A 27082-nucleotide genomic window follows, 5' to 3' on the forward strand; every position below is an offset into this window, starting at 1 on the left:
TGGATTTTCATGTATCAAAACAGAGACAGTCCTGGGAAAGCTAGGGCCGCTAAGATTACACACTAACAATGAGCTGATTGAATAACTAGTCAATTCAAAGGGAGAAAAGAATCAATCACATCAGCTGATTTTACTGAATTGACTTCTATTGTCTCAAATGTTATTCATTTCAAGACCCCAGCAGACACCACCTCAAGATTCCCCAGGCAGAGCCCAGATCCTGGGGTTTATCACCAATTTCAAAGACCTGAAATCATCCCCAGGACAAGCCAGCCTTATGTTTCTAAATCATGGAATTTTTCAGGCAGTCTGTGTATAGTCTCATTAAAGACAAAAAAAAATATACAAAACATGAAGCAAAAGAGAAAAGCACAGCTTCATGTTCCATAAGCAATAAATGCTAAAAAAAAAAAAAACAAGACTCCAAACATCCTATCTGTCCTGTTTATTTTTTTCTTATCTATACAAGCAAAATATATACAGTGTCTTCACCACATAATGTCAGGGTTGATCTACGATAAACTGTAGTTTGATAAGAGGCAGAGTAAAGAGATCTTTATTCTGAGTCTATCCTGAGCAGTGAACTCTCATCTGTGGGACTTCAAAACAAGGCCACGTTTGGGGAAAAGAAAGATATATGGTGATGTAACTTGGTGGGTGTTAATGCAGTTTATAAAACAAATCTCCCAAACATTTATTCTTCAGTCAAGCTTCTGGCTATAGTGGGCTTAATATAAGCAACAAAAAGAAAGGAAACTCCCAAGCATTGACATTGGCACTCAAAAAATAATAAAGGCAACTATTAAGACATTTCCAATATATTTTCATTCTGAAAATGTGTTGATATAAAATTTCTTGCCCCACTCCATGTTTTCCTCTTTCAACACTCAAACCTCCAAGTCATCAATTCTCAAAGTATGGACCCCAGACCACCAGAATCAGCATCACCCGGGAACTTTTAAAAAAATTTATTTAAACAAAAAAAAGAAAATTTAAGCATGTCACATAATTATTAGGTTTTTTTTTTCTCATAGCAGTTACAAATACTTAGATTCAGAGAGTCAGGTTCACATAAATAAAAGCTTCTTTCTACAAAAAACCTGAACAATAAGAACATCATTCATCGCATGGGCCTCGCAGAAGGGAAGCTTTATTCAGTTCTCAGAGGGACCTTAGCCTGAAGCATCCTTGGCTTAATTTCGATTACTGGTGTTTCCTAGTCTGTCTCCTTCCCTTACCGCCATTAACACTCCTGCACCACCCGCCGCAAGGTGACTTCTTTTTTTTACAAGAAAATGCCAGAAGAAATAGGTGAGGATGGACAAAGTGCAGTGTAGTCTCCAAACCAGTTCTCAAACTTGAGGGGGTCAAACTGTATGCAAACGCACAAAAAGTACATGAGAAAAGCAAAGAATATGTTAAATGTGCAATTCACATGGTTATGGAAATCAGAAATCCTTTCTATTCCAAAAGGTTCTGATTGCCCTCCGAACTGGGGGAAGGGAGGGGCGTAGCATTCATACACGGGCTCTATGGGTGTCTATTAGGATTCTGGAGGCTGGGGGTGCCCAGGCAGGATACACACCTTCCCCCATCCTACTGCCAGGACACTGGCCTTGTCTTCAGCCTAACCCGGCAGAAGTTTCCAGAACACTGTGAAAAGGGTTAGGGTGAAAAGAAGCTGCTTCTCAAACTGCATTCTGCACAAAAGAAGGCAACTTCAGTGCATGACCATAACGTTTCTGAGCCCTGTGGGGAGAGGAGCTGCCTCTTTGAAAACTTTGGCCCAGAGATCCATGATGGGCAAATTTCGTGGTTTCCTGTACCAAGTGGGACGCTCGCAGCCACCTGGACAGATGCATGGAGAGCCAGGGACAGGCCAGAGGAGGCCGGAAGTGAGCCTGGACCTTCCATTCCTTCTGCTCTTGAAGACCAGCAGGGCTGTAATGACCAGCCAACCCGCCCGTGCTGGGAAAGCCAGGCTCCAGAAGGCCCCTAAGGCAGGCCCTCCAGGAGGCCACGGGTATGTTTGGCACTGGATGGGCACCGGCAGGCAGTGTGCTCCTGGGCCTGACTTTGTGACAGTTTCCATTTTTAACTCTACCAGGCACCTCCTTCTGCAGTGAAAGCAGACGCCTTCGGGGGAACCCAGCCTGAGCCAGGCTGCAGGGCTGAGGCAGTCAGGGCACTGTTCGTTCCCAGAGTCTCTCCCGAAGCAGCCACTGCCCTCTGGGGTTCTCTGTCTCGTAGCGGTCCTCCCCCGGGGATGCCAGGGGCTCCAGTGCAAAGAGCTCTGCGTCCCAGTCTGTGTCGTCCCCCGAGAAGTTGAAGACGATCTGTCTGGAGCTCACCAGGCTGGAAGGGAGGAATGAGGTAAAGGGTTTAAGTCTGGCTTGGCTGGCCACACGGAGAATGGACGCTCTGATTTGCCATCCTGACGGAGCCCATCAGACGCTCCCCTAGTTCTGGGCCTTGTGGAGGACAAAGCAGTATCATCATGGGGGCTGTGGGTGGACCTCAGCTGGACCTCAACATGGCCTTGGAGGGGGAGGATGGGTGATGAGGGTTGAGTCCTGGTTTTAATATGTCCCGTACATAGTCCATTCTTATGGGAGGAAAATGCCATTTAGAAAAGCCCTGAACCCATCAGAGTTGGACGGCTCTTGTAGAAACAGAGGAAGACAGGTTGAGAAGCCAAGACAGGCCCTTCTGTTGTGAGAGGTGAGCTCCCTGCAGCATGGCCTAGGGTGGCCAGATCAGGAGCGCACATACTTCTCTGAAGGAGTAAGTCATGGGGATTTGGGGGTTAGAGGTGGCAACTCGTCTTGGGAGAGAGGCCAAGAGATGGTGGCAGGAGGGCCAGGTGGGGCCCAGTCAGCGAGATGTTCTCCATCCGAGCCTGGCAATGCCTTTCTAGAGCAGGGCCATCTAATTGGTTCAGTGTTGCTTCCCTCATGGTGCTATGCCCTCCTCAACCCCAAAGTCTCATTAAAAATCTGCAGCACCCAGTGTGTCAGTGGCACTTGGGGGAAAGAGTGCAAGAGGATGGACAGAGCACGAGGGCTAAGTGGGCCGGAAAGGGAGAGGCAGGTCCACAGCTCAAGGTACAGTTAGGGGTGGGGACAGTGGTGAACCAAGCTAGAATGTGAATATAAGACTATCAAAACATGTTTTAAACTAAGACCTCCCTCCCCCCATACACAAAAGAATGATTTTTCCATGTAAGATGGGGGTTCAGGGCACCTAAGAAGCAAGCCAAGAGTCTGGTACACATGAGAGCATCTTGGTTATGCTACGTGATCTGAGCACTCACTCTTTTTTGCAGGCTTTGGGCTTAAATTTCAACGTGCTGAAGGCCCCTTCCACAGCCTTGGGCAAATAAATGGGGTGCCTTTCGAGTCTCCTCTGAGTGCCGTAGGTCCTGCGCTCCGTGCTCCTCCGGAACTGGCCGGCTGTCGTGTGCCCAGCGATGTCCTCAGAGCATCGGCGGGGCACCCGCAGGATCCAGTTGGAGTGCAGGCTGTGCTCCCGGGAGCTGGTGGCCACTGGAAGAGAGAAGCAGGGCCCCCGGGAAAGGAGGACTCACCATGTGGAGGGGAGCAGAAGGCCACGGAGAGGACAAATCCAGCTAAGAACCCACAATACATACATACGTAAAACGAAATTCTTAGGAAGGCCCGGAGAGCCAAGCAAAGGGGATGATTCAACTCTGCAGTTATCGTTTGGGGAGACAATGCACTAGCGTGTGTCCATTAAAGACAAGCACATAGACCTACGTTTACTGACCTGGAAAGATGCCCATGATGTATTGTAAATTGTTAAGTGAAAAGAGTGGATGAAAAATAGCACAGAGATCTTGTTTTTGTTTAAAAAGAGTAATAAAGGGAGTCTGTGTGTGTTTAAAGCCTTTTTGAAAGGATGTACACCAAACTGTTAACAGTGATTATTAACTCTAGGTGGTAGAATTACAGGTCAAATTCTTTACTTTCTTCTTTATACTTTGGTGTATTGTTTGATTCATTTGATTTATTGTGAACATACGTTACTGTGGCTATCAGAGAAAAAACATGAAGTCATTTCCATTAAAAAATTATAACTGTGAAGATGACACTTGCGTCCTCAGTAGATTTCATTGTCCTTTCACCAGTGTCTGGATTTCCCAGGCCTGACTCTGAAAGAGAGGGCTGTTCCTTGTCAGGGGCTGCAGTGGGAGAGGGGGGCAGACCAGTTACCCTGCAGGGCACAGTGAGCTTGGGGAGTGGGAATCCCCTTCCGTGAAACTCCACAGAACCCAGTGAGAACCGAAATCTCACAGATACATGTCCATCAGGGCTAGAAAAACAACAAACACACCACAAGAATGTAATCTTTGAGCATTAAATATAATATTTAGTATTAAAAATTATTTAGTATTGGTACCAAAAGCTGTTGCCTCAATCACCAGGGGCCAGTAACCGCTAAATTAAATCATCGTTAATACACCATGAGGGGCAAGTCGACGATGAAAGAAACTGACAGTTGAGTAATGGAATTTAAAAGTGGGCTCAACTCATGAATGTGGTTGTTATTTGCTCTCCATCAGGAGACAGCCAGTGATACACCTTGGCAAGGAGAAAAGCACCACCCTCGGCCTTCACCTCACTCCCTCTCCAACAATCCAGACTGGGCTTGAGCAAGCACCCCGGCCCTCTCCTGTCTACACATCCTCGCAGAGTGGTGGCCCATGAGGGCCACAGGGGGAATGCTGGGGGGAGGGGTGGAGAGGGGTGACAAAGTAGGTGAAGGGTCAGAGTCGGGTCCAGCAGACAGGGCTGCCCAGAGCCAAGTTAGCTCAGGTAGGGTCACAAGCCCAATTTTTAAATATAATTTGTCTATTCCCTTTTCTTCTTCTTTTCTCAATTCTGGTAAAAGACACATAACATAGAATTTACCATGTTGCCATCTTGTAGTGTACAGTTCAGTAGCGTTGAGTATATTCACATCATTATGTGACAGATCTCCAGAACTTTTTCATCTTGCAGAACTGAAACTCTAAACAGACTTGTGGTTGCCAAGCGGGATGGAGTGGGGGAGGGATGGATTAGGAGTTTGGGGTTAGCAGATGAAAACTACTACATATGGAATGGATAAACAAGGTCCTACTGTATAGCACACGGAACTATATTCAATAACGTGAGATAAAACAAATAGAAAAGAATATAAAAAGAATGTATACATATGTATAACTGAATCACTTTGATGTACAGCAGAAATTAATACAACATTGTAAATCAACTATATTTCAGTAAAAAATTAAATTAGTTAAATTACATTAAATTTAAAAATCACAACAGCTGTTTTAAAAAAAACAACTGTAACTCTATACCCATTTAACAACTCTCCAACTCATCCCTTTCTTTAATTGTTGCCCTATTGCTTTCCCTCCTGGAGCGTTACAAAATTCCACCCCATCTCTGCTGTGGAAAATGGACCACAGGGAAGGAGTTTTTGTCCAAATACAGCCTGAGGACTTAAGGGGTAGCCTAGAGTGGCAGCAGCGGCAGCAGCGACGACGAAAGCCAGGGCCCCAAGGAGTAGAGCAGGCTCAGGGCCAGGCTTTGGCTTGCAGATGTGAGTTTCCATTTAATCAAAGAAAGCCCACTCCAGAGACCCCCACTCCACCCACCTCCTGCCACCGGGATGGCACTCACCATCGAAGTCCACGTCTTCGTTCTGCGGGTCAAACTCAGCAGCCCGCGGCCGCTTCTCCGTATCCAGCTCTGCCATGATGGAGTCAAAGAAGGCGATGGCCTCCGCCACGTCCGCGCTGAACTGCGAGTGCTTCTTGGGCGTTGCTTTCTGCTAGAGATGAAGGGCAGAGAGGAGAAAGCAGAGCTGCCTGAGCCAGCCTTGGGGCGCCCACACACAAGTGACACGGAAAAGCACCACATGTTACTGAAACTAAACCAATGTGAAGTTATGAATTTGCAGGTAAATTTGAATAAGTGCCCTTGAAAGGAAGGTAGATACTCGAGATCCACACTTGCTGTAGGTCAATGGATTTCGGATTATCTCCAGGAGGGGGAGTGAAAGGGTGGGTAGATCTGCCTCTATCTTGGTCAGGGACTGTTATTGACCATTAGGCAAAATAATTTGTCTTTCTTCGGCCTGTTGCCTGCTGATAAACCCAATTAGGAGATTGTACAGTTCCTTAGGTAGGCGATGAGATGCTCACAGCAGGAAAGAAGGGACGAGATATGTTGAAAATAAAATACTCCAGAAGAGTTTTCAGTACCTAAAGTGGCCAAATTTCGGTTCAATCATGGAATAAGTTGAAGACAAATTGGTGTGATTGTTTGAACAGTGTAAGGAATAATATTGGGTTGGCCAAAAAGTTTGTTCAGGTTTTTCCGTAACATCTTTAAAGTAGTTTTTAAAAAAATCTACAGAAAGCCTAACTAGGCTCCAGGTTCTGTCCTGACTCATTCTTCATGACGTTAGCATCACCATCACCATCATCACCATCATCATTCTCTTCACAACAGCCCACAGTCAGTCACCAGCGACCAGCATCACGGAAGTTCAAGCACCATGGTGGACTCCAATGGAGAACTCATGATGTAGGCACAGAATCAGCCTGTGAACTAAGAAAAGCTCCCTGAAGAATTTAGGAAATAAGAGAACTCAGGGAGAAAAAGGAAAGACAATATGCGTTAACCTGGGCTATTTGGACCAAATGCAGAGTTCCTTTATTTTTTGTGTGCACTTTGAAAGTGGGATGGTATTAAAAATGAAAGTGATCTAATTACAGATTTGCATGTTAGGAAACTAAAGGATGACATCTTTATGTATGCATAAGATTTTGGTAAAATGTATGCATTTTGTACCACTAGGAAACATTTGTACCACTAGGAAGCCATGCGGCTTGCAGGATCTCAGTTTCCCGGACCAGGGAGCGAACCCGTGCCCCCAGCAGTGGAAGCACAGAGTCCTAACCACTGGACCACCAGGGAATTCCCAGGAAACATTTTTTTTTTTTTTTGCGGTATGCGGGCCTCTCACTGTTGTGGCCTCTCCCGTTGCGGAGCACAGGCTCCGGACGCGCAGGCTCAGCGGCCATGGCTCACGGGCCCAGCCGCTCCGCGGCATGTGGGATCTTCCCGGACCGGGGCACGAACCCGTGTCCCCTGCATCGGCAGGCGGACTCTCAACCACTGCGCCACCAGGGAAGCCCCAGGAAACATTTTTAAATAAAGGATTTTTTCCTTTTATATTTGTAAGGAGCATTCTTGGAGAAAAAATTTGGAGAGCCACAACATACACTGAACCTTTTCTGTTAAAAGTGGAAAACTATTCACATGTAGTTATCTCACCCCCTTCAAAGAGCCCATTAAAATGAAAGTGGGTGGTGGGGGGGGAAAGTTGAAACTCAGTGTCAAAGAGAACAAGAGAGAGGTCATCAGTGAGAGAGATTTCCAAGAGCTCCTGCCAAATGGAAAGCAGTTGAAGCAGGGGAATTGATGTAACAGAGCAGAGGGACCGCCCTCCCAGAGAACCATGGGTGGATGAAGCAGCTCAGAAGGGAGACAGTTTGACCCTTGGAACCAGAAATGCTCCAGACTTGGCAACACCAGGCACACCAAGGGTTGGAATGAAAAACTGAGGGGCTGGTTGAAAGTCTATATGAGCACAGAAGGCTGGGCCACCAGCATCCTTCCTGCAGGCAGATAACAGGAAGACTCATATCTGGAGTCAGGTCCATACGCTTTTATCCTCCCTGTGTTTTCTCTTGCTGTCCCTCTGCCTTGAATGCCTTATCTGGCCAACTCCTATCCAACCATCAGGATGTGGCTGAGACAGCTCTTTCTCCAGGAAGACCACCCTCTCCTGGGCTGTTTCCCTCCTCCAGGCTCCAAGGTCCTCAGTACCTAATCTAATTCTACGATAGCACATATTATTTTAGAGAATTTTTTGTGAAGTGGAAGAGAGAGAAACAAAGAATCGAGAAAACCACATGATCTGGACTGAGCCCCAAAGGAAGGTTGAATATTATTTAATAGAAATGCAAGGTCTGTAGGTTCTCCCATCTCAAAATCCATCTCCACATGGAAGGGATATCACTAAGTCCCTAGTAGCAACTGCCATCGGTGTTTGGATGAATGCAAGAGTCTCAACCTTGCTCAGGGGCACCATATTCTTTTCCCTCTGGGTCACCCTACAATGTCATCTAAGCTGTTCATTCCTCAGTGTCCGCAGGAAGTAGACGTTGGTCAGAAGCTCAGAGCAGCCTGGATCAATTGCTTTCATTTATTAAAAGGCTTAAAAGAGAGTCAACTTTGGTGTCTTAACTCTTAAAGGCTAAGAAAACAGCAATGAACACACTGCCAGTAGTTAGGTTAACACAAGCCCTTGACTGTGGCCTCTTGTGAATATCTCCAATCTCCTCAAGAATTATCCTCCAAGGATAATATTTACAAAATAAAAAAATAAATTACCAGCATATACATCACCACATCAGCCACTGTACTCTCTGTCCATCAAAACTAATGCACAGGGGTTTCCCTGGTGGCATAGTGGTTGGGACTCTGCCTGCCAATGCAGGGGACACGGGTTCGTGCCCCGGTCTGGGAAGATCCCACATGCTGCGGAGCGGCTAGGCTCGTGAGCCACAATTACTGAGCCTGCGCGTCTGGAGCCTGTGCTCCGCAGCAAGAGAGGCCACAATAGTGAGAGGCCTGCGGACCGCGATGAAGAGTGGCCCCCACTTGCCACAACTAGAGAAGGCCCTCGCACAGAAATGAAGACCCAACACAGCCATAAATAAATAAATAAATAAAAGTGATTAAAAAAAAAAAACTAACGGACAAAGACCCTTTCAGCTGCACATTTCGTTGGTTATTCCAAATATTCAAACATGTTTCTTGTTTGTAAAATTTCAAGCTTGGGGGCTCAACACTCCTGCACAGCTCACCCTCTCTGCTGTGCTTAGTTAGCAGTGATTGCCTTCCTGAGCACAGCCACAGACACTGACAGATAAGCTCCTTGGCCAGCACTTAAGAGTCTGCTCTTTGGGGCCTCACATCTGGGGCTCTGCTGGACCGTTCAGTACATTATCACCGTTATAAAGCTTGTTTCTGTTAAAAGAGCTTTTGGATCCTGGTGTGGCTGGAGAGTGAGACATTGGTGACATTATTTGTGGCTGACCCCTATGTACCTGTGTGACCAAGTCTCATCCCCAAAGAGAGCTCTCCCCAACTTGCCTCAATTACCATCATCAGTTTCGCCCAAGCCCTTCATGGAATGAGGGAGGAACATAAATAAATGAAAATGAATAAACAATTGCTTTCCTTCCTTCCTTAGCTCTGCCTTCCTTCCCTGTAAATGAAAGCACCACCCCTTGAAGGAGTCTGAGGACCCAGTTGGGGGTGATGATGGTTATAAATGGTTATCACACCCCCCTCATCCCTGTCCGGGTGGTTCTCACAGTGGAGCCCAATCCCAGCTGGAGGTTGGACCCTCAATGGATGCTCTTAAAGAATCTCTACACTGGCCCTTTCCCAGATCAATTAATTTAGATAACCAGGTGATTCTAGTGCAGAGCAATTGAGAGCCTCTGCTCTCTAAGGATCCAGGCACAGGGAAGGCAGCAAGAGGGGCCGTGCTCCCGCCTCGGGGTCTGGTTTAGGATGAAAACCTTAAATACCAGTCTCATGCCCTGAATTTGCAAGAGCAGCCAGGAGTGTCTCCATGAAGACAACGACACAAGGGACAGGACCCAAGGGGATAGGACACAGCTCAATGAAGAAAGAGGACAAAGCGCCTGGATTACAGGGCCCGGACCCTTATGTCCCTGTGTATTTCCCATTGTTCAGCACATAGAGACCAGGTAAAAGGACCCCACCCCCCCTGCCCCATCCCCTTACTAGCTACAGGTATGAGGGCATCCCACTCATAGGCATGCACCTACCTTTCCCACCCAGTCCCCAAACGTGACCTAAATCACCTCCTGGCTTGGGGGGGAGGGCGGTTTCCTCTGCTTGTATTCATGCAGTTTTGTTTGCAATCTGGGTGTAATGTTTGGTACTCATCTCTGCTAGTCTTCATTTTGACTAGACATCAAGTTGTTTGTTTCTCTCTCCATCATTTCTTTTTGAAAACCCAAGCAAATGTGTATTAACCCACTCTTTAAAAAACAAAAGATAGCATACAATATCCCCCTGTGAATTGCTTTCTTCACTTGGTGTATGCTAAGAATAACTTCACAGCAGTAGAGATTCTCCTCTTCCCTTTGAATAGCTGCACAGTTCTCCACTACACAGACACACTGTAGGAATGAACTACAGTCCACTATTGTTAGAGCTTCGGGTTGTTTGAAATCTTTTGCTGTTACAATTAGTGCTTACACACACATCATTTTGCACTTTGCCAATAATACCCTAGTACAGGCTTCTAACTAAATATTCAGCTCGTTTTACAGACAGAACGGTAAGCATCAAGTGATCTGGCAGGTCAGTTAAGTAAGATTTGGTTAACAAATCTGTTGTACTTTATAAAGTATACTTTTTTTTTTTTTTTTGCGGTACGCGGGCATCTCACTGTTGTGGCCTCTTCCATTGCGGAGCACAGGCTCCGGACGCGTAGGCTCAGCGGCCATGGCTCACGGGACCAGCCGCTCCGCGGCATGTGGGATCTTCCCGGACCCGGGGCACGAACCCGCGTCCCCTGCATCGGCAGGCGGACTCTCAACCACTGCGCCACCAGGGAAGCCCTAAAGTATACTTTTAAATGTCTCCAAATGAATTTTGTGATGATTTATCTGAGTACCAATGAAACTGTGGGTAATCATCAGTTAAATCCATTTCACCTGTAACCTGTCTTCCCGCATCAAGGTTGTTTTAATTGTTGCTACAAGACTTGCCTGTCCTCCAAGAAGCATGGAGCCTAAGCAAGGTGTTTGCCTCAGTTGTTTTCCAGAAACTTGGCATCACCTGTGTCTAGTTGGAGCTGAGCCAGTTAAGGCTGGCAAGGACTACCAACCCTCCAACCGGGCATGCGCGAGTCTGCTCGGTGACATTTTGACATCAGAGGGCTGAGAGCTCCACCCTCAGATGGTGCTAGGTGCCTCTATTTTTGGACGTGCAGAGGCCTGTAGGCTAGTTACACCTGCACAGAACAACAGTTACCCCAACTTTTCCTTAGTTCCCCACACCCCAGACCGCCCGGCTTCTTTATGGCATAGATACCTGAGCCCCTTGCCTTCCAGGAGGTGGATTTGAATTTGTTCTCCTGCCTCCTTGTTTGGCTGCCTTGTGAATAAACCCTCTCTTTGCTGCAAATCTCCGCATCTCAGCGTTCGGGCTTGCTGTGAATCAGGCAAACAAGCCTGGTTTGGTGCCACCAAGGCTAATCTACAAGTCCAGGCACCCTGGACCTTTTCAAGTCCTAGTTTAAACTCAGGCTGATTCTGGCTTTTCCTGACTTTCCCGCAGCTTCCATGGGCCTTTCTGGCCTCTACTACGACCTTCTCTTGGTCTCCAGCCAAGACAACTAGCACAAGAGCTGCACAACTGAGGCTCAGGGTTCAGGGCTCAGGCTAACATCACAGAAAATCTACTTTACAAAGCAGGGGTTGCACAAAATGGGACGTCAGTCATCAACACCCCTGGGTGAGACCCAAATAGTTCTCCCTCTCTGAACTCAGAACTCTAAATAAAAGTGGAGTGCCCCGCCCCCCGCCCTGCCGCCGATCTTGACTTTTTCCTAGCCCAGAAATGAACTACTTTGGAAAGGCTGCGTGTAATGCAGGCTGCTTCCTGTAGCACCTGCTCAGACCTGGGTTTCGCAGGGCTCATATTCCTTCACCAGCAGCCCTTCCGCAGCCCCAGGGGAAGGCGCTTTCTCCGAAAGCCATCTGTACTGCATTGCCGACTCCCCTTTAACCTTCAGTGGCCTTAAGGTTATCATTTTCCAGGCCTCCCCGTCCCACCCCCTCACAACAGGCCTGGGTCTTGGATTACTTTCCCCGGATAGAACACTTGCATCTTTCCAAACCAAACTCCACCGTATTTCTCGTTTTAATTTTTGAGTCCCCCAAGGCAGTTTATTTTTCTGCCTTTTGTATCACCTCCCATCCTGCCTGGTTTCACCTGCCCTTGGGATACTTGGGCTTCTCCAATCTGTTTACTTTCTTCTGGGATCTGTCAGTATTTGTCTGCAAGAGATCTGGATGCTACAAATGAACTTCCAGTTGTAAACAGAAGTATTTTGTCAGAGGTTAGGGTAGGGGGACATTCTAAACCCAGCCAACGTCAAGAGGACCATCTAGCCTCCTTCCCTCCTCCTCCTGGCACCACTCCCCGCCACCTCTTCGGAGGGCCAACTCACATGGCACCTCCTTTCCGAAGCTTTCACTCATTGCAGCAGACAGACCCACACACATCTTTTCTAGGCTCATATTCTGCCTTGTGTGGACAGCAACGTTGTACTATACCCTCAGAGCCCCACACTAGACCCGTGATCCTTAACCTCGTCTATGAAATAGCTTTGGCAAATAGCACTCACAGATAAGACTGTCTTTGGATAGACGCTCACTGCCAGCCACTACCTACATGAGACAAGTTGTCAGATATACCCAACTTCCAACATTCTTGTTGTAATTCTACCTGTTTCTCTTCCAACACACCAGTGTGGTTCAGGCAATGATGCTGAGAGTTGCAGCCTCAGATTATGGGCTGCATCAGGGCAGGCGGACTGTCTTTCCATCTATGAATGTAGAACACCTATTTCAATGCCTGACATGGAGTAACTTGTTGAATGAATGAATGTATGCTATATACATGCCATTATCATATGTTTATATTCTCCAACCAGTTTGCATGTTGCTAATGTATACTTTTGGATTTAACTTAGCAAATTTTGAGAACTCTGTACTCCTTATTTCTATGGAGTCTTATAACACTGTTTTGAGCTAATCGTTCCTGGAAATCAAAATGTCAGTTCATTGTGATGAAATTTCCAGGATCAAATGTGGGGCTGGTCTGGATTGGAGAGATCATTTTCCCTTGGATCATTCAGCAGGGTGAAATGAAATGCAAAACAGCTCAAATTTATCCACAAGCAATTTAATGTCCTCAAAAGAAGCTTTTCAGCATAAACCTTAAAAGCTCTAATACATCCTCTTTCCTTCTGCCATCCTTGAAATGGCTATTCAAGATCAAGTCCAAAGCAATAACTTATCTTATCCATTTTTTTGGGCTGTGCCAGGTCTTAGTTGCGGCACGTGGGATCTTCTTTGTGGCATGTGGACTTCTTAGTTGCGGCATGCATGCGGGATCTAGTTCCCTGATCAGGGATTGAACCTGGGCCCCCTGCATTGGGAGTGCAGAGTTTTAGCCACTGGACCACCAGGTAAGTCCCATCTTATCCCTTTTATATTACCTCACCTAAGGAAATGTGTACCCATCATTGAATAGGGATTTGTGATAAAAGAATAGGAGCTTAAGAAATGAGAACTGTAAATCTGAGATGCAAATAACTTGGGAAAAGGCATAATCGCTGAAATTTAAATACATATGTACACATACCCACATCCAAATTTTCAATAGATACACTAATGGTAGACTTGTCAGAGCTGAAGGAAAAAAATAGTGATATAGACAATAGAGCTGAGAAAATCAGCCCAAAGAGATAAAAAGAAAGGATGAGGTTTGTCACACGCTGTAGTATAACTAAACTTGGGAATTACCTCTCATAGCTAAACATTACAATCATTTTGGAATCGTAGCTGCACGTCTTTTGTCTTTGGTATTAGAGGTTTCAGACTCACAGTCTGAGGCTTAGCCTTTTTTCTCCCGCTTTATAATGTGAAGGCCATTGTTTCCTTTGCTAGGACCTGGTAACTCCTCCCCTTAAATATCACCTAAATGACCATTTCACTTTAGTTCAACACTACGTGAAGGTTTTTTGCTCACACTTATCAAACTGTTCGAAGTCTAACTAATAGAACTGAATTAATATGCTTGAAACATAGTATAAAAATCTTCATGCCCGATACGTGAAACATCACAATCCAATGAGAGGAGGGGTGGATTTGTCCATAAATGGTGTTGAAACTTTGCTATTTGGGAAGATTTCAAGTTGGATTCTCACATCCCACTACATGTAAAAATAAATTGCTGAATAGATAAGAGGGTTGGGTTTTTTAAAATGGAACTATAAAAAAAGGAGAAAAATGGCAAATATGCAACTGACCTTGAGCCATAGAAGGACTTTCTAAGCACGAAGCAAAGAAGTATCAAAGACAACAATCAACATATTTGACTGAATAAAAATCAATGGTATTTGTAATGATAAAATTGTACTCTTAAGTAAAATTAAAAGATACATAACTCTGAGAAAATGTTTTTAAGACATATGGCAGACAGTGTACTCACATCCTTAATATGAGTCCAGATAAATAAATAAAAATATTTAGTAGAGCCAAAAAATGTATAAAGACATGAATGGGCAATCCATTAAACAAGAAGTACACATTGGTTTGATAAAAGGGTCATTCTTTGCTTAAGCAATAATCCAAAAAAAAGTACATAAAACAATGCAGTTAATCTATTATTATCAGTAAACTTTAAAAATTAATAACACTACTTGGTGCTGATAAAATGCAATGAGGGCTTTCTATCTCACTGTTGATAAAAGTGTAAATTATAAAATATTTCTGGAAAACAATATGTAGAAGAATCTTTAAAAATGAATGGCCTTTCACCTTTGGCCCATTAATCACACTTTTAGGAATCACTGCTAAAAAATGCCTTATAGACAGAGTAAGAGGAATTTATTTATAATGTTTAACAATTGTTTAAAGAATGTGAGTTGTTAAATTTTTTGCCATTAATACTTTCAGTTTTCAAAAACTAGTTAATGAGATAGAAAAGAACACACAATATAAATTATAAAAAATCATATGGTATGAGCCAAATTTAGTAAATGTATACATATACACACTTTAGGGTTGCCAAATTTAGCAAATAAAAATATAGAATGGCAGTTAAATTTCAATTTTATATAAACAGTGAATAAATTTTTAGTATAAATAGATACCAAATATTATATGGACATAATTATACTACAAAAATCCATCATTTATCTGAAATCCAAATTTAAATAGGCATCCTTTATTTTACCTGGAAGCCCTAATATACGTATCTGCAGCTATGCAAGAAATAAATGATTGAAAGAAAATATACTTAAGTATTTTATAGTGATTGTCTCTGGATGATAGGAGATAGGATTCTGGATCATTTTTATTTTCTTCCTTACACTTTTCTGTGTTTTATAAATTTCATTTAATGAGCAAATATAACTTAATAATCAGAAACAAATGTTTACATAAAAAAGTGTCTTTTTGATGGTAAACTCTGATCCATTACATGTGGGATGTTTTAACTATTAGGATCATTCCATATGAATATCCCCAAATTATATTCTACTCCATAAAAAAACAAGATAATTTTCCACTCACTGAAAACCACAGACCTATTACTTTTCCAGGTCTTCCATCACATTTTGTAAAGTTCCATTCTTAAATTACAGTTGGAGCTTCTCGGGTTATTAGTTTATTGACCATCTACTATATGCCTGGAGCTGCACTAGAGGTTGGAGATAAAAAGAGAAATAAGACATGGTGGCCCCACTCAACGAGCTCACGGCCAGTAGCAGACACAGCAAATGAACAGACAATTACGGTGCTGTGTGCTGACTGCTGGATGCTGAGTGCTGAGATAAGGGTCAGACCCAGAGAGGGGGGGGACATCCACTGCATTAGATTGTGGACATGAGAAATGGCTTCCTGGGGCAGTGCTTTCTCTGCTCTCTTAAAAGACAAGAAGTTAGCCAGGTGGGCGGGGTGTGGTGGAGAGGAAAAACGGAAGCCAAAGTATTGTACTGTTTCTAGGCTGAGCAAACGGCACATGTCTGGGAGGTAGATTGGGGAATATAATTACCTGTCTTGTGGTCTGACTGAGAGGGGCTGCAGGGATTGGGTGCTCTGTTCTCAATGATTATTTTACTGTCTGCCGTCTTCTGGAGAGCGCTGCCAAGCCTAACAGAATAGTCTTTGCAGCTCATATTGAATGTTCACTGCCCTTCAACTCTGCCAACCAGATACAGGCCAAGTGATAGAGACCTCCAGTAACTGATGCTCATAGGAAACCTGCACTTTAATATCACTGTGTTTGCAGAGAGTCCCCCCCAACAGATCTGAAAAATAAATCCCAGTGGTATGGAACAGGTTCAGAACCTTCTTCCCATTGCATATGCAATTTATATATGGATGATTTGGAATCTTTTTAGATGAATTGGTTTCAGATCTTTCTACCACAGAGGAGAAAAAAAATCTATTTGCTGTTGACTTGGTCTTATTTCATGAACCAGGATTGAATGGCCAATGATAGAACACTGATTTTGAAAGTTAACTATTATCAGAACAAAACTACTTGAAACAAAAATCAATCACTTTTGGCAGGCATTCTCCATAATTCCACTGGTTCTGTTTAAATCATTCTTGTAGCAGGTGAATTTCTTTAGTTGGAGCAGGGTGGGGGGGGGGTGCTGGGAGGGGTGTGCATTTTGCAGCTGGTTCATCCAGGCAGACATATTGGGGATCGAAGCTGCTCAGAACTATATGATTCACAGGTGAATTAATGAAATTTCTTCTGGCTGTGGTGGGTGACCAGGAACCCTGGCTTTGGAAAATGTCAGCTCACATCTTCTGGGGAGAATTCCTTGGGGCACTGCAGCCAACCCCTAACTGCCTCTCTGGCAGCACAGACACTGTGGTCCACCCAGGTCCACTTAGGTGGCCCAGATCTCACAGAGGGATGCTGGCTGTTTACCTGTTCATCTGGCTTTAAAACCATGGAGAGCTATCCTCAGTGAGGAGCACTCGGGGCAAAGTCAGAGCATAATCTCAAGCTTTTCCTCCTCACGTCCCATCAAAACCCAAGCTCGTGGACCGTAAAAAGGAAGGAAGTTCTGATACAGGGTACAACATGGATGAACCTTGAAAACATTATGCTAAGAGAAAGAAACCAGTCACAGTACGACAGATACAGTATGATTCCAATTATATGAGGTTCCTAGAATAGGCAAATTCATAGAGACAGAAAGTAGAATACAGGTTTCCAGAAGTTGGGAGAAGGGGAAATGGGGAGCCACTATTTTCTGTCTAGGATGATGAAAAAGTTCTGGGAATGGATGTAGTGGGCTACACAACACTGTCCTTAATGTCAGTGAATTGTACACTGACATTACCATTGAAAAAATGGTTCAAATGGTAAATTTTAAATTTTTTATGAGTATTTTACAGGAGGATATTATATTTTAAGAAATAAAAGATCATTGTCAAACCTTTTATAAAAACACTCTCCTGATTCCTAAATGAAGTGTTTTTAGAGCCTCCATGACCTCTTAAGGAATTCATTTTCTAGTGTTCTACTAATATACTTTCAAAAAGTGTTCTAAAAATATATTAATTAGGGCTTAATAGACTTTTGGATGAATTGTTATGAGTTTATATAAATGATCATTTGGAAAAGCTCAGAGAAAGCTCTGATGTAAAGAACTCTGATTATTGTCTGGCACTTAACCATTTGAAAGGTGTCCAGCGTTACACATTTTTCTTTAAAAGAAATTTATATAGGGCTTCCCTGGTGGCGCAGTGGCTGGGAATCCACCTGCCAATGCAAGGGACACAGGTTGGAGCCCTGGTCCGGGAAGATACCACATGCCACAGAGCAACCAAGCCCGTGCACCACAACTACTGAGCCTGCGCTCTAGAACCCGCGAGCCACAACTAGTGAGCCCGTGTGCCACAATTACTGAAGCCCACGCACCTAGAGCCTGTGCTCCGCAACAAGAGAAACCACCACAATGAGAAGCTCGCGCACCGCAATGAAGAGTAGCCCCCGCTCGCTGCAACTTTAAAAAAACAAATAAAGTCACTTTCTGAGTACCGAGTGTTAGGACTTAAACATAGGATTTGGGGGAGACAAGTATTTTCAGCAAGTATTTTCTACCAATGCAGGAAGATGATGACATTCCTGAAGGAAGGGCCTTTCCGGATCCCCTGCCCCTGCCATGCACAGAGAACCAGGAAGGCCACCTTGCTAGCCACGGAGACCGCGCCCACCGTTTCTCAGGCACGCCCAGCAGACAGCTCTTTCTTTGGGAGCAATAGGGAAGGAGAGCAGCTTGTCTCCAGGCTCCTATACACCCCCTCACCATACATTTCAGAGCAGTGAACACTGGACTCCCTAGTATGTGCCAGGTCCTGTCACAGGCCAGATCTTGCTTCCTCCTCACAAGGTATATTCTTATTTCCGTTTGTATGCTCCAGAAATAGAGGCCCAGAGAGAGAAACTTAACCTGACAAAGGCACACAGCTGCTAAATACAGACCTAAAATTCAGGCCTTGATCTGACTAACTCCAAAGCCATTTTAAAACTCTTTCGTGACTTATTTCACTAAGCATAATATTTTCTAGGTCCATCCACATTGTTGCAAATGGCAGTATTTCATTCTTTTTTATGGCTGAGTAATATTCCATTATATATATATCTCACATCTTCTTTATCCACTCATCTGTTGATGGACACTTAGGTTGCTTCCATGTCTTGGCTATTGTAAATAATGCTGCTATGAACAATGGTGTGCGTGTATCTTTTCAAATTAGTGTTTTCGGGTTTTTCAGATATATGCCCAGGAGTCGGCTTGTTGGATCATATGGTAGTTCTATTTTTAGTTTTTTTTAGGAACCTCCATACTGTTTTCCACAGTGGCTGCACCAACTTACATTCCTACCAATGGTGCAGGAGGGGTCCTTTTTCTCCTAGAGAATACCATACTTAGTGAAATAAATCAGACAAAGAAAGACAAATACTATATGCTGTCACTTATATGTGGAATCTAAAAAATAATACAAATGTATGTATATGCTAAATGGAAAAATACTCACAGATATAGAAAACAAATTTATGGTTACCAAAGGGGAGAGGGAAGAGGGGAGGGACAGACTACTATACATAAAATGGATAAGTAACAAGGATTTACTGTGTAGCACAGGGAATTATACCTATTATCTCGTGATAACCTATAATGGGATATAATCTGCAAAAATACCGAATCACTATAGTGTATACCTGAAACAAACACAATATTGTAAATCAACTATACTTCAAATAAGAGCAAACAAACATAAAACCTCTCTCCTGGTTACACCATGGTAAGAGACATCTCCTGAGGAAATCCCTACACTGCATCATGCCTGCGGCCTCTTCACAGCCATCCCTACAGGGCCAGAACTGGTGTTCTACCTCTAACCCCTCCCTCTGTCTTCAGATGCTGAACTAGGAATGGAGCTGGGAGGAAGAGTGCTAGGTTCTACCAAGAAAGGACTCCATTCTGCAGGAAAATGTAGTGCCTGGTGGCAATCTAACCAGAACTAAGGACCCCAGGGTGCTCAAGCTGGAGGTCCAGAAATCACGGCAACCCCCTCTGTCATCGGAGGTGGCCCCAAAGTGGAGGGGGGCTGGCCCGCAAATCCACAGCTGGTGGGCCACAGGGGCAGTACTGGAACCTAAGAGTAAGCCACTTTGTATGGGCCCCAACCCTGCCCTACTTCTGGAGTTCAAATGGTTATTTAAACTGCTCCCGCCTGGGATAAAATGCAGACAGTTGAAACCAGTTGGGTGAGGCCAAGCCCTAGAGATCTGATAACAGGCCAGTAGGTCACTCAGTGTAAATGGGACTTGCAGGCGTGCAGGACACTCCGGGGAGGGGTGGGGGGCATTGCTGGGCCACACAGGCCTGCTCTGAACACCTTGAAGCCCAGCCATCAGGAGAACAATTGATGGCAATTTAAAAATAGCTTCAAACTTCATTTTTTTTTAATTGAGGAAACAAAGGAATAAGTAACAGTGAGTTGGGGATCTTAGCAAAATCAGAAGAGCCTCAGCTTGCTCTTCTGCGATACAGAGGGACTTTCTCCCCCCTTCCCTTCTGGCATTGTTCATTATTGGAGTTATCTCAAGAAAAGGTAATGTGTACAAACACAGTAACAAGAATGAGATAAAGGCAAGTTCTTTCTTTCACTCATTTCCTGCTTCGTCTGCCTGGGCTGGAAGCCTCCAGCGCCCAGCAAAGTTGTCATTCAATCTCCTTCGACTCACAGACTCTCTCTGAGGCTGTGCCCGAGTCCCCCCAATACTCGGGCTCACGGAACAGACAGAGCGAATCCTCCAAATGTTCACTTTTCACTGGGATTTTTAGATGTGACTGTAATAATAAAAATAACAAAAACTTGTTGGGAAGTCATGTGCTGTCACTCAAATGTCATACAAGCATTCTCTCACCCAGGAAGTGGGCAGGGAGTGACAGATGTGCCCTGCAAACCGTCTGTCTGACACCAAGCCTGAGTCCTCCCCACAGGCTGCTATGTGGATGTCGGAAGCTGCTCCTTCCCGTGGTCTCCGCGTGAAAACTCAGCATGGGGCCAGCCATCCTTCCCAGGCTGGCGAGATGGCAATGGAGAGTGTCTGAGGTGGACGGAGCTGCCAGCCAGAAGGCGCAGATTAATTAAGCTGCGCGTGTATGATCCAGGGCTGCAACCCGCGTCAGAGGCTCTCGGAAAAGCGCTCACGTCAACTGTACTTCTCGGCGGCGGCACTTACCTTTATTTCTTTGGAGGCGGACTTCTTTCCTCCCCTGGAGGATTTCGAGGAGGTGGAGGAGATGCCCGGGGCGCGGCTGGGCTTCAGGTCACTGAGGCTGCTCAGGTACTTTTTGCGCAATGCCAGCAGCTCCTGTAAGTACTGAAGGCAGTCCTGGGTGCGCGAGTACATCCACGCCCGGTCCCCCTCCTGCTGCAGGTAGTACAGGCTGGTGTCCATACTGCTGGCGCTTTTGTATTTCTTTAGGGACTCGCTGAACTTCTCCCCGTGGTCCCCGACCACGTACATGGAGCTGCTGCGGATCAGCCTCACCGCGGGGCTGGCGCAGTCGTAGTAAGGGCTCTCCGCCACCTCCTCCTTCCTCTGCGGGCCGGAGTGAAAGATGGAGTGGAGCTTTCTGAGCATGGTGCTCGATTTCTCTCTGTGGGTGCCTTCCAGCTGCCTGCGCGGCGCCACTTGATCTAGCTGGGGGCCCAGGAGCCAACGTGCAGGCCTCCTGCCATCTGTCTTCCCGGAGGCCTCTGATTCTTGGAATCCCAGCGCGTGTGGGCTTGGTCAGGCGGGCGACCCGGGCATCTCTCACGGGGGGGACCTTACATCCAATAACCAAAATGCCATAAACCACCTGAGGACGCGAGGGAGTGCGCTGTGAGCTTAAAAGCAAGCTCCCTGGCTGGCTTTATGCACCATTTGGTGCGCATACCTTCCACGCTCTTCCATCGAAGGCCCCAGCTGGATGCAGAACACGTGACATTGCGTTTCCTGCTGAGCTATTTTCTTTCTTTTTCCTTTTTCATTTCTGGATGTGGTCTCCCTCGATTTGACTTGACCGTGGTGTGGATTTTTACGTTTCCACCTCGGCTGATCTGGCCCTGGTCCTGATTCCCTGTCTCCAAAATGAAATCCTGCTTTTCAAAGACAGCACTAAACCGAAGACAGCGTGTTGCTTGAGGTAAAATCCAGTCCCTGGAGATGGACCCGGATGGACACAGCCAGGGCCTTTGGCAGGAGGCTCTCAGATCCCCGATAAAGTGAGCTCAGAGCAGCATCTGAGAGTCCTGAAGGCGCCTCGGCCCACGGTAACGAGACCTCGCCGCCGTTACCAGATAGCAGCTCATTGTGGGGACCGGAGGCTTCAGATATCCGACCACAACTTTCTGCACAAAAGCCTCAGTGAGCTGAAGGTGGCCACATATATGGGGCAAATCCCGTTCTTTAGCTTGAGCACATTTTCATTTAAATAGACTCTCTCTACAATCAGACACGAGCTAATTTTTCAAGAGCCTCGTCTGAGTACGTCAGAATCTCAGGGACCTTCCCTCTGGAATTCTTCCCAGACAAATGCTACACATCATGGCTGCATTCACTTTTCTGCACAGTCTATATCTCTCCCAAATTTCAGAGAGCTGAAGCCTGAAAATCTCCAGCACAGGCGTTTTCTTAAGCTGAGATGAGTGTCAGAGGAAACTGTGAGCCCCCAGAAATCGTAATAAAATGTTATGGGATGTGTGTATTAGAATGGTTTATGTTTGCTGGGGTTTTGTTTTTTGTTTTTTTTGTTTTTTTGAGGAAGAAAGTGTTCATGGTTTTATCAGATGTTCAAAGAGATCTGTGATACAAAAAAAATTTTTTTTTAATGTTTATATCCTGCTCTAGAAGAATAACCATGCCTTTTAAAATGTAACTTAAAAGGACATTATAAATGTATTCTTCTTGAGCGCGTCCTCTGCAGGTGACATTCTCCCCGGCACAGTGGTAAGATGGTCCCGAATATGTAGACCCATTTATGCTTTACATCTGCAGAGCACTCTAGGGCTGATAAAGCCGTTCCATAGATGTTGCTTTATTGAATCCTTGTGGCTTCCTTGAAAGAGAAGCATCATTTCCATCACCATCATTATCGCTCCTCCATTCACAAGCGAGAAGGGGAGCCTGGAGAGGTTAGGAGGCTCAGCTAAGGTCTAATCAGGCGAGTGAGAAAGGTATCCTCAGACCCAGCGCTCCAGCTTCAAGCCCGGTGTTCTGGTCCCACTGCCCCTTGCTGCCAGGGGCTGTAAAGTCATGCACTCCGAGGTCTCCTGGGTGGGGGTGGGGGGGTGGTTCTCTATCCAGCCCATTTCTCTGGCTTCACACAAACACAATATCCAAGAACCCAGGATGGACAAGAGCTGATAGAATTTCTTCTCCGAGAAATCCAGGGTCTGTGGCTGCACAGCCTTTCTCGGTAGCTTGTGCCAGTGGGCTTATGACGATACTTATTCCACATAGGTTGAGAAAACGTTTAAATAGATTAAAAATGAAGTCTAATCTCTATCATATCCAGAGTGTCACAAGAACCTAGCCTCTATCTTCATGGGTATTCTCCTCTTCTCTACCCCTACCTTCCAGCTGGATTCTTCCTAAGGGCCAGACTTAGGAGGAAAATTAAGAGAAAATTCTAGCAACATCATTTGCTGAGCACTTCATGAATACTAAGGGGGAGGGTGGAAGCAACAGCCACGACCCAGCCAGCTGACTCTCCCACCTCCTGTCCCAGACCAGCCCCTGAAGCCACCCTCTCGCTGGAGCTCCCACTGAGGGGGTCAAGGGGAGGGAATACTCTCCCTGCAAAAGCATTTGTCATCTCTGCTCAAGAAAATTCATCCCAAGTGGCAACTGCTTTTATACCATATTAGATTTTCTCATGGCCCCACTAGAAGGAATGGGTGGGAAATCACCACGTGGTATTATAAAGTGTGTTTCGAGGACATTACGATTGCCCATCAAATCCCAAATTAGGCACCGCGGGCTTGACTCTTCCCTTGCATCGTGGAGAACACTGGGCAAGCAACTAGGTGGGGAAGGGGGAAGGGCCTGCATCCTTGCCCCTAGCCGAGCCCCTCCATACCAGCCCCACTGTGGACTGGGAAACAGCCCGCTGCTCTTGGAGACCAAACCTGCTCTCTGTGGAGCTAGCAAGAGCCTGGAGGCTTGACCAGGACCCCAGAGACTCGGCATAAGGTGACTCCTTGTAACAAACTTTGCTTTATTCCAGAATTTCTCAAAGCCAAAGGGCAGAATCCCAGGACAGGGCAGAGCCGTCCAGAGGATGTGCTCTGTAGCTGTGGGCAGGAAGCGTGGAGGAGGGTGATCGAGCTTCTGTCTGCTCCCAGGGGAGCCTCATCTGTGCTGCTGGAGCCATGGTAATGCTCGCCACCTGGTGTGCAGGGCAGGGGGTCAGGAAAGGATGTGAGTGTGGGCCTCGCTCAGATGGGGTTTGAGTCTCAGATCCGCCAGCTTGGGGAAGTTACTTAAACTCTGAGGTTCAGTGTTCTCGCCTTCACAAGTAGACATTACCTATTTCACGGAGTTGTTAGCATGATTAAATGAGGTAATACAGAGGAGCACCTAACAGGTCATATTTGCTCAAGCAAAAGTAGCAGTTATTACTTTTATAATATGAAAATATTACTATCACTTCTAATTTACAGCGGCTTGCCAAACTATTGTGTCAAGCAAATGTTTTGCATCCAGGTCTCTCATCCTTCAGTATTTGTAGAGATCAAAGGCTCAGGTGGCCCAGCCTCAAGGATGATGAGCTTAGAAATCACTAGTTTAGGCTGCTGTCCTGAATAAAGCTGAGCTTCCCTGAGAGGCGAGTTGTCCTGAGCAGCCCCCCTGCTGAGAGGGCATTCCATCCCCTTCCAGCACAAAGTCTGGTGAGCATCTAATCCCTTCCCTTCCCCACGGTAGGTTCCTTGACTCTTGGTGAGGTATAACCGGGGATGTTCCCAGTGGGACATGCATCTCAGAGTAGTTGCTCCTTCAGCCCCGCCAGGCTGCAACTGCGCTTTCTATAAGGAATCCGGAGTCACAGAAAACAATCTGTACACTTGCCCCATGTCTAGAAATCTCCTTGACCGTATCCCTGACAGGAAAGCAACTCTGAGTGAGCACTTCTCAGAAGTCAACTAACGTGGAGAGGAGGTGCGATGCGGGAGGGGATGATGCAGGGGAAGAAGGGAGAAGCTGAGAAAAGGAAGAGATCGAATCATCTGTGCTGAATATTTAATGGAGTGTAAGATTACAAAGTTTGACAACGTGTATCCCGTGTCACGCTGGTCCATTTGCACAGCCTACTGGAACATTCCGCTCTGTAGTTGTGCTGTGAATTGTGAGGAGAAGAATTTCCCCAGGAGACCGGCTTCTCTGACTCAGACGTAGCGCCCTGTGTCTCAGGACTTCTGTACAAGGAGCACAGCCCTCCCGGGGGGGGCAGAGCCGCTCCTGTGCCCTTGGGCTTGGCTCTCCATGTTTGGAGACAGCAACAGAACAACAACAGATGGCTTTGCAGTCCCTTCTTACTTTAACGTGCTTGGAAATCCTTAAAAAGTGTGCCTGTAAAGAAACATCAGCTCCTCTCTGAGGTTTACAAGACTGAAAGCATCCTGGTGCCTGAGGACACGGACAGTTGGTGGCCGCACTTGTATCCTCCCCTGGAGGGTACGTCACCAGTTTGGGAACTGCTACTGATGGAAGGCAGAATGGGTGTGTCTGAGAGTGGGGGGTAGAGGGGCTAGGCTGGGCTAAGATCACAAGCGACTAATGAAAGACTGGGTTGGAGAAAGAGTGGGGACTGAAGGTGGCATCAGGCAGTTAAAGGGAGCTTGGAGGCCAGGTCAACAACTTTGGATTTGATTCAACTGAATATTTTGTCAGAGGCATCGTCACGTGATTTCGAAAGACTGCCCTCTCTAGGCCAGGCAAGCAGTCCTCACTGGCTCCCTTGACGGGGTCCCCTGGTACAGTGTACAACCCATATAATAGTACATGACAACACCGACTGCTTAAGAACTTAGAGCAGAAGATGGTGTGGCAAATGGGATTGTGAGAAAATTCCATTTAGAAACGTTAAATAGGAGCTGTGTGGGATTTAGGAAAAGTTAGTGCTTCATTTATGTTACTGTGTATAAGCCATCCCAAGACTTAGTGGCTTAACTCAGAAATCATTTCATTTGCTCACAATTCTAGTTTAGCTGCACTTGCAATGAGTGTATCGGTGGTGTTCCTGTGCCTGTATTCAACAGTGGCCAGGCTGGGGCGGGGCTCGGCAGGGAAGCTGGGACACACAGCCTCTCCTTCCTCCACATGGTCCCTCCAAGCAGGGTAGCCAGGATTCTGCCATCGCTGCCCAGGGCTTCCGATAATGCAAAGGCAGAAACCGCCTAGCCTTAAGGCTTAAGATGGGAAAGAGCACCGTGTTCTTAATTCTATTGATTAAGTCAAATCACAGGACCAGCTCAGATGAAGGGGAGGGGACTCCACAAGGATGTGAGTATCAGAAGGCATGTTTCATCAGAGCAGGATGGCCTCAGTCTGTTGGGGAGCTGTGTTGACCTGCCAGGTAGAAGGATGAGGACCTCGTTGGAGGGCAGCCAGTGAACAGTTTCTCTTCTTAAGAATAATCCCCAAATCATTTATATTTGACTCAGGGTGTATTATATATCCCAATCGGTTTATCTTCCTAAGTAGGTTCAGCAAAGATTAATGACGAAATAGGTTACATTCGCCAAGATCAAGCATCAGAAATCACTGTAGGAATAGGTCTCACTTTTTCCCAAAATATAAAAGGAATGTGGATAATTAGGAGTGAATTATATAATGCTTGGAAAGAGAAATTTAGGGACACAATTTCTTCTTAATTATTTTCATGGTGACATACTGCAGCATGTATCAGGACTCAGAAAAAAGATAGTCTTCTCATGAAGGCTTGTGTTTCTTTATCCAACATACATGACTATCAACAGAAAAATCGGCTGTGATTTTCCAAAGCCCAAGTGGAAGGCTAAGCCTGACAGTGCTTTGGGGGTTGGAACAGGAGGAAATATATGCCTGTCCAGTTTTATCTCATTTAGCATAAATGCTGCACCTCACCTCCTTCTACCAGCCTCCTTCCCCACACTCGCCTTTTTCCTCTGATATTTTCTTCTTCCCTTTTCTCTCCAATTGAAGGGTATTATTCTAGAGTATCAGTTTGGCTTCCACATCAAAGGTAACATGTACCCATTTCTTTCTTGTGTATCACGTGGAGGAAGGTGATCCAGGGCAGACGCCTCTGCTCCATGTGACCATTCAGGGGCCCAGGTTCCTCCCATCTTGTTGCTCCTCATTCCATGGGATTATTGCTCTTGCCTGCACTGGCGAAGGTGACTCAGAGTAAGATGTCTTTGTTTTAGCCGACAGGAAAGTGGGAAAGAAAAGGATGTGCACATCCTTTCACTCTTACTCACCTCCCATTGACCAAAATTTGCTCGCATGGCTGCCTGTAGCTGCACAGAAACCTGAACACTGTGTGATTCTTCACTCAACGGACTTGTGTCCAGCTCCAGCTTCCATTGTCA

At 45.8% G+C, this 27082-nt stretch overlaps 1 protein-coding gene across 1 annotated transcript; it reads right to left on the reverse strand.

Moving 5' to 3' along the window:
• Positions 1-2180: 2180 nt before the first annotated feature.
• On the reverse strand, positions 2181-21107 carry CUNH13orf42 (chromosome unknown C13orf42 homolog). The gene is made up of 4 exons (XM_024755316.1): positions 20703-21107; positions 5691-5838; positions 3314-3545; positions 2181-2355 (listed from the first exon to the last, which is right to left on the reverse strand). The coding sequence occupies exons 1-4, from the start codon at positions 21105-21107 to the stop codon at positions 2181-2183; spliced, it is 960 nt and encodes a 319-aa protein (XP_024611084.1).
• Positions 21108-27082: the final 5975 nt, after the last annotated feature.

This window comes from Neophocaena asiaeorientalis, unplaced genomic scaffold (assembly GCF_003031525.2).
Source record: "Neophocaena asiaeorientalis asiaeorientalis breed wild unplaced genomic scaffold, Neophocaena_asiaeorientalis_V1.1 scaffold59, whole genome shotgun sequence".
Lineage (NCBI taxonomy): Eukaryota > Metazoa > Chordata > Mammalia > Artiodactyla > Phocoenidae > Neophocaena > Neophocaena asiaeorientalis.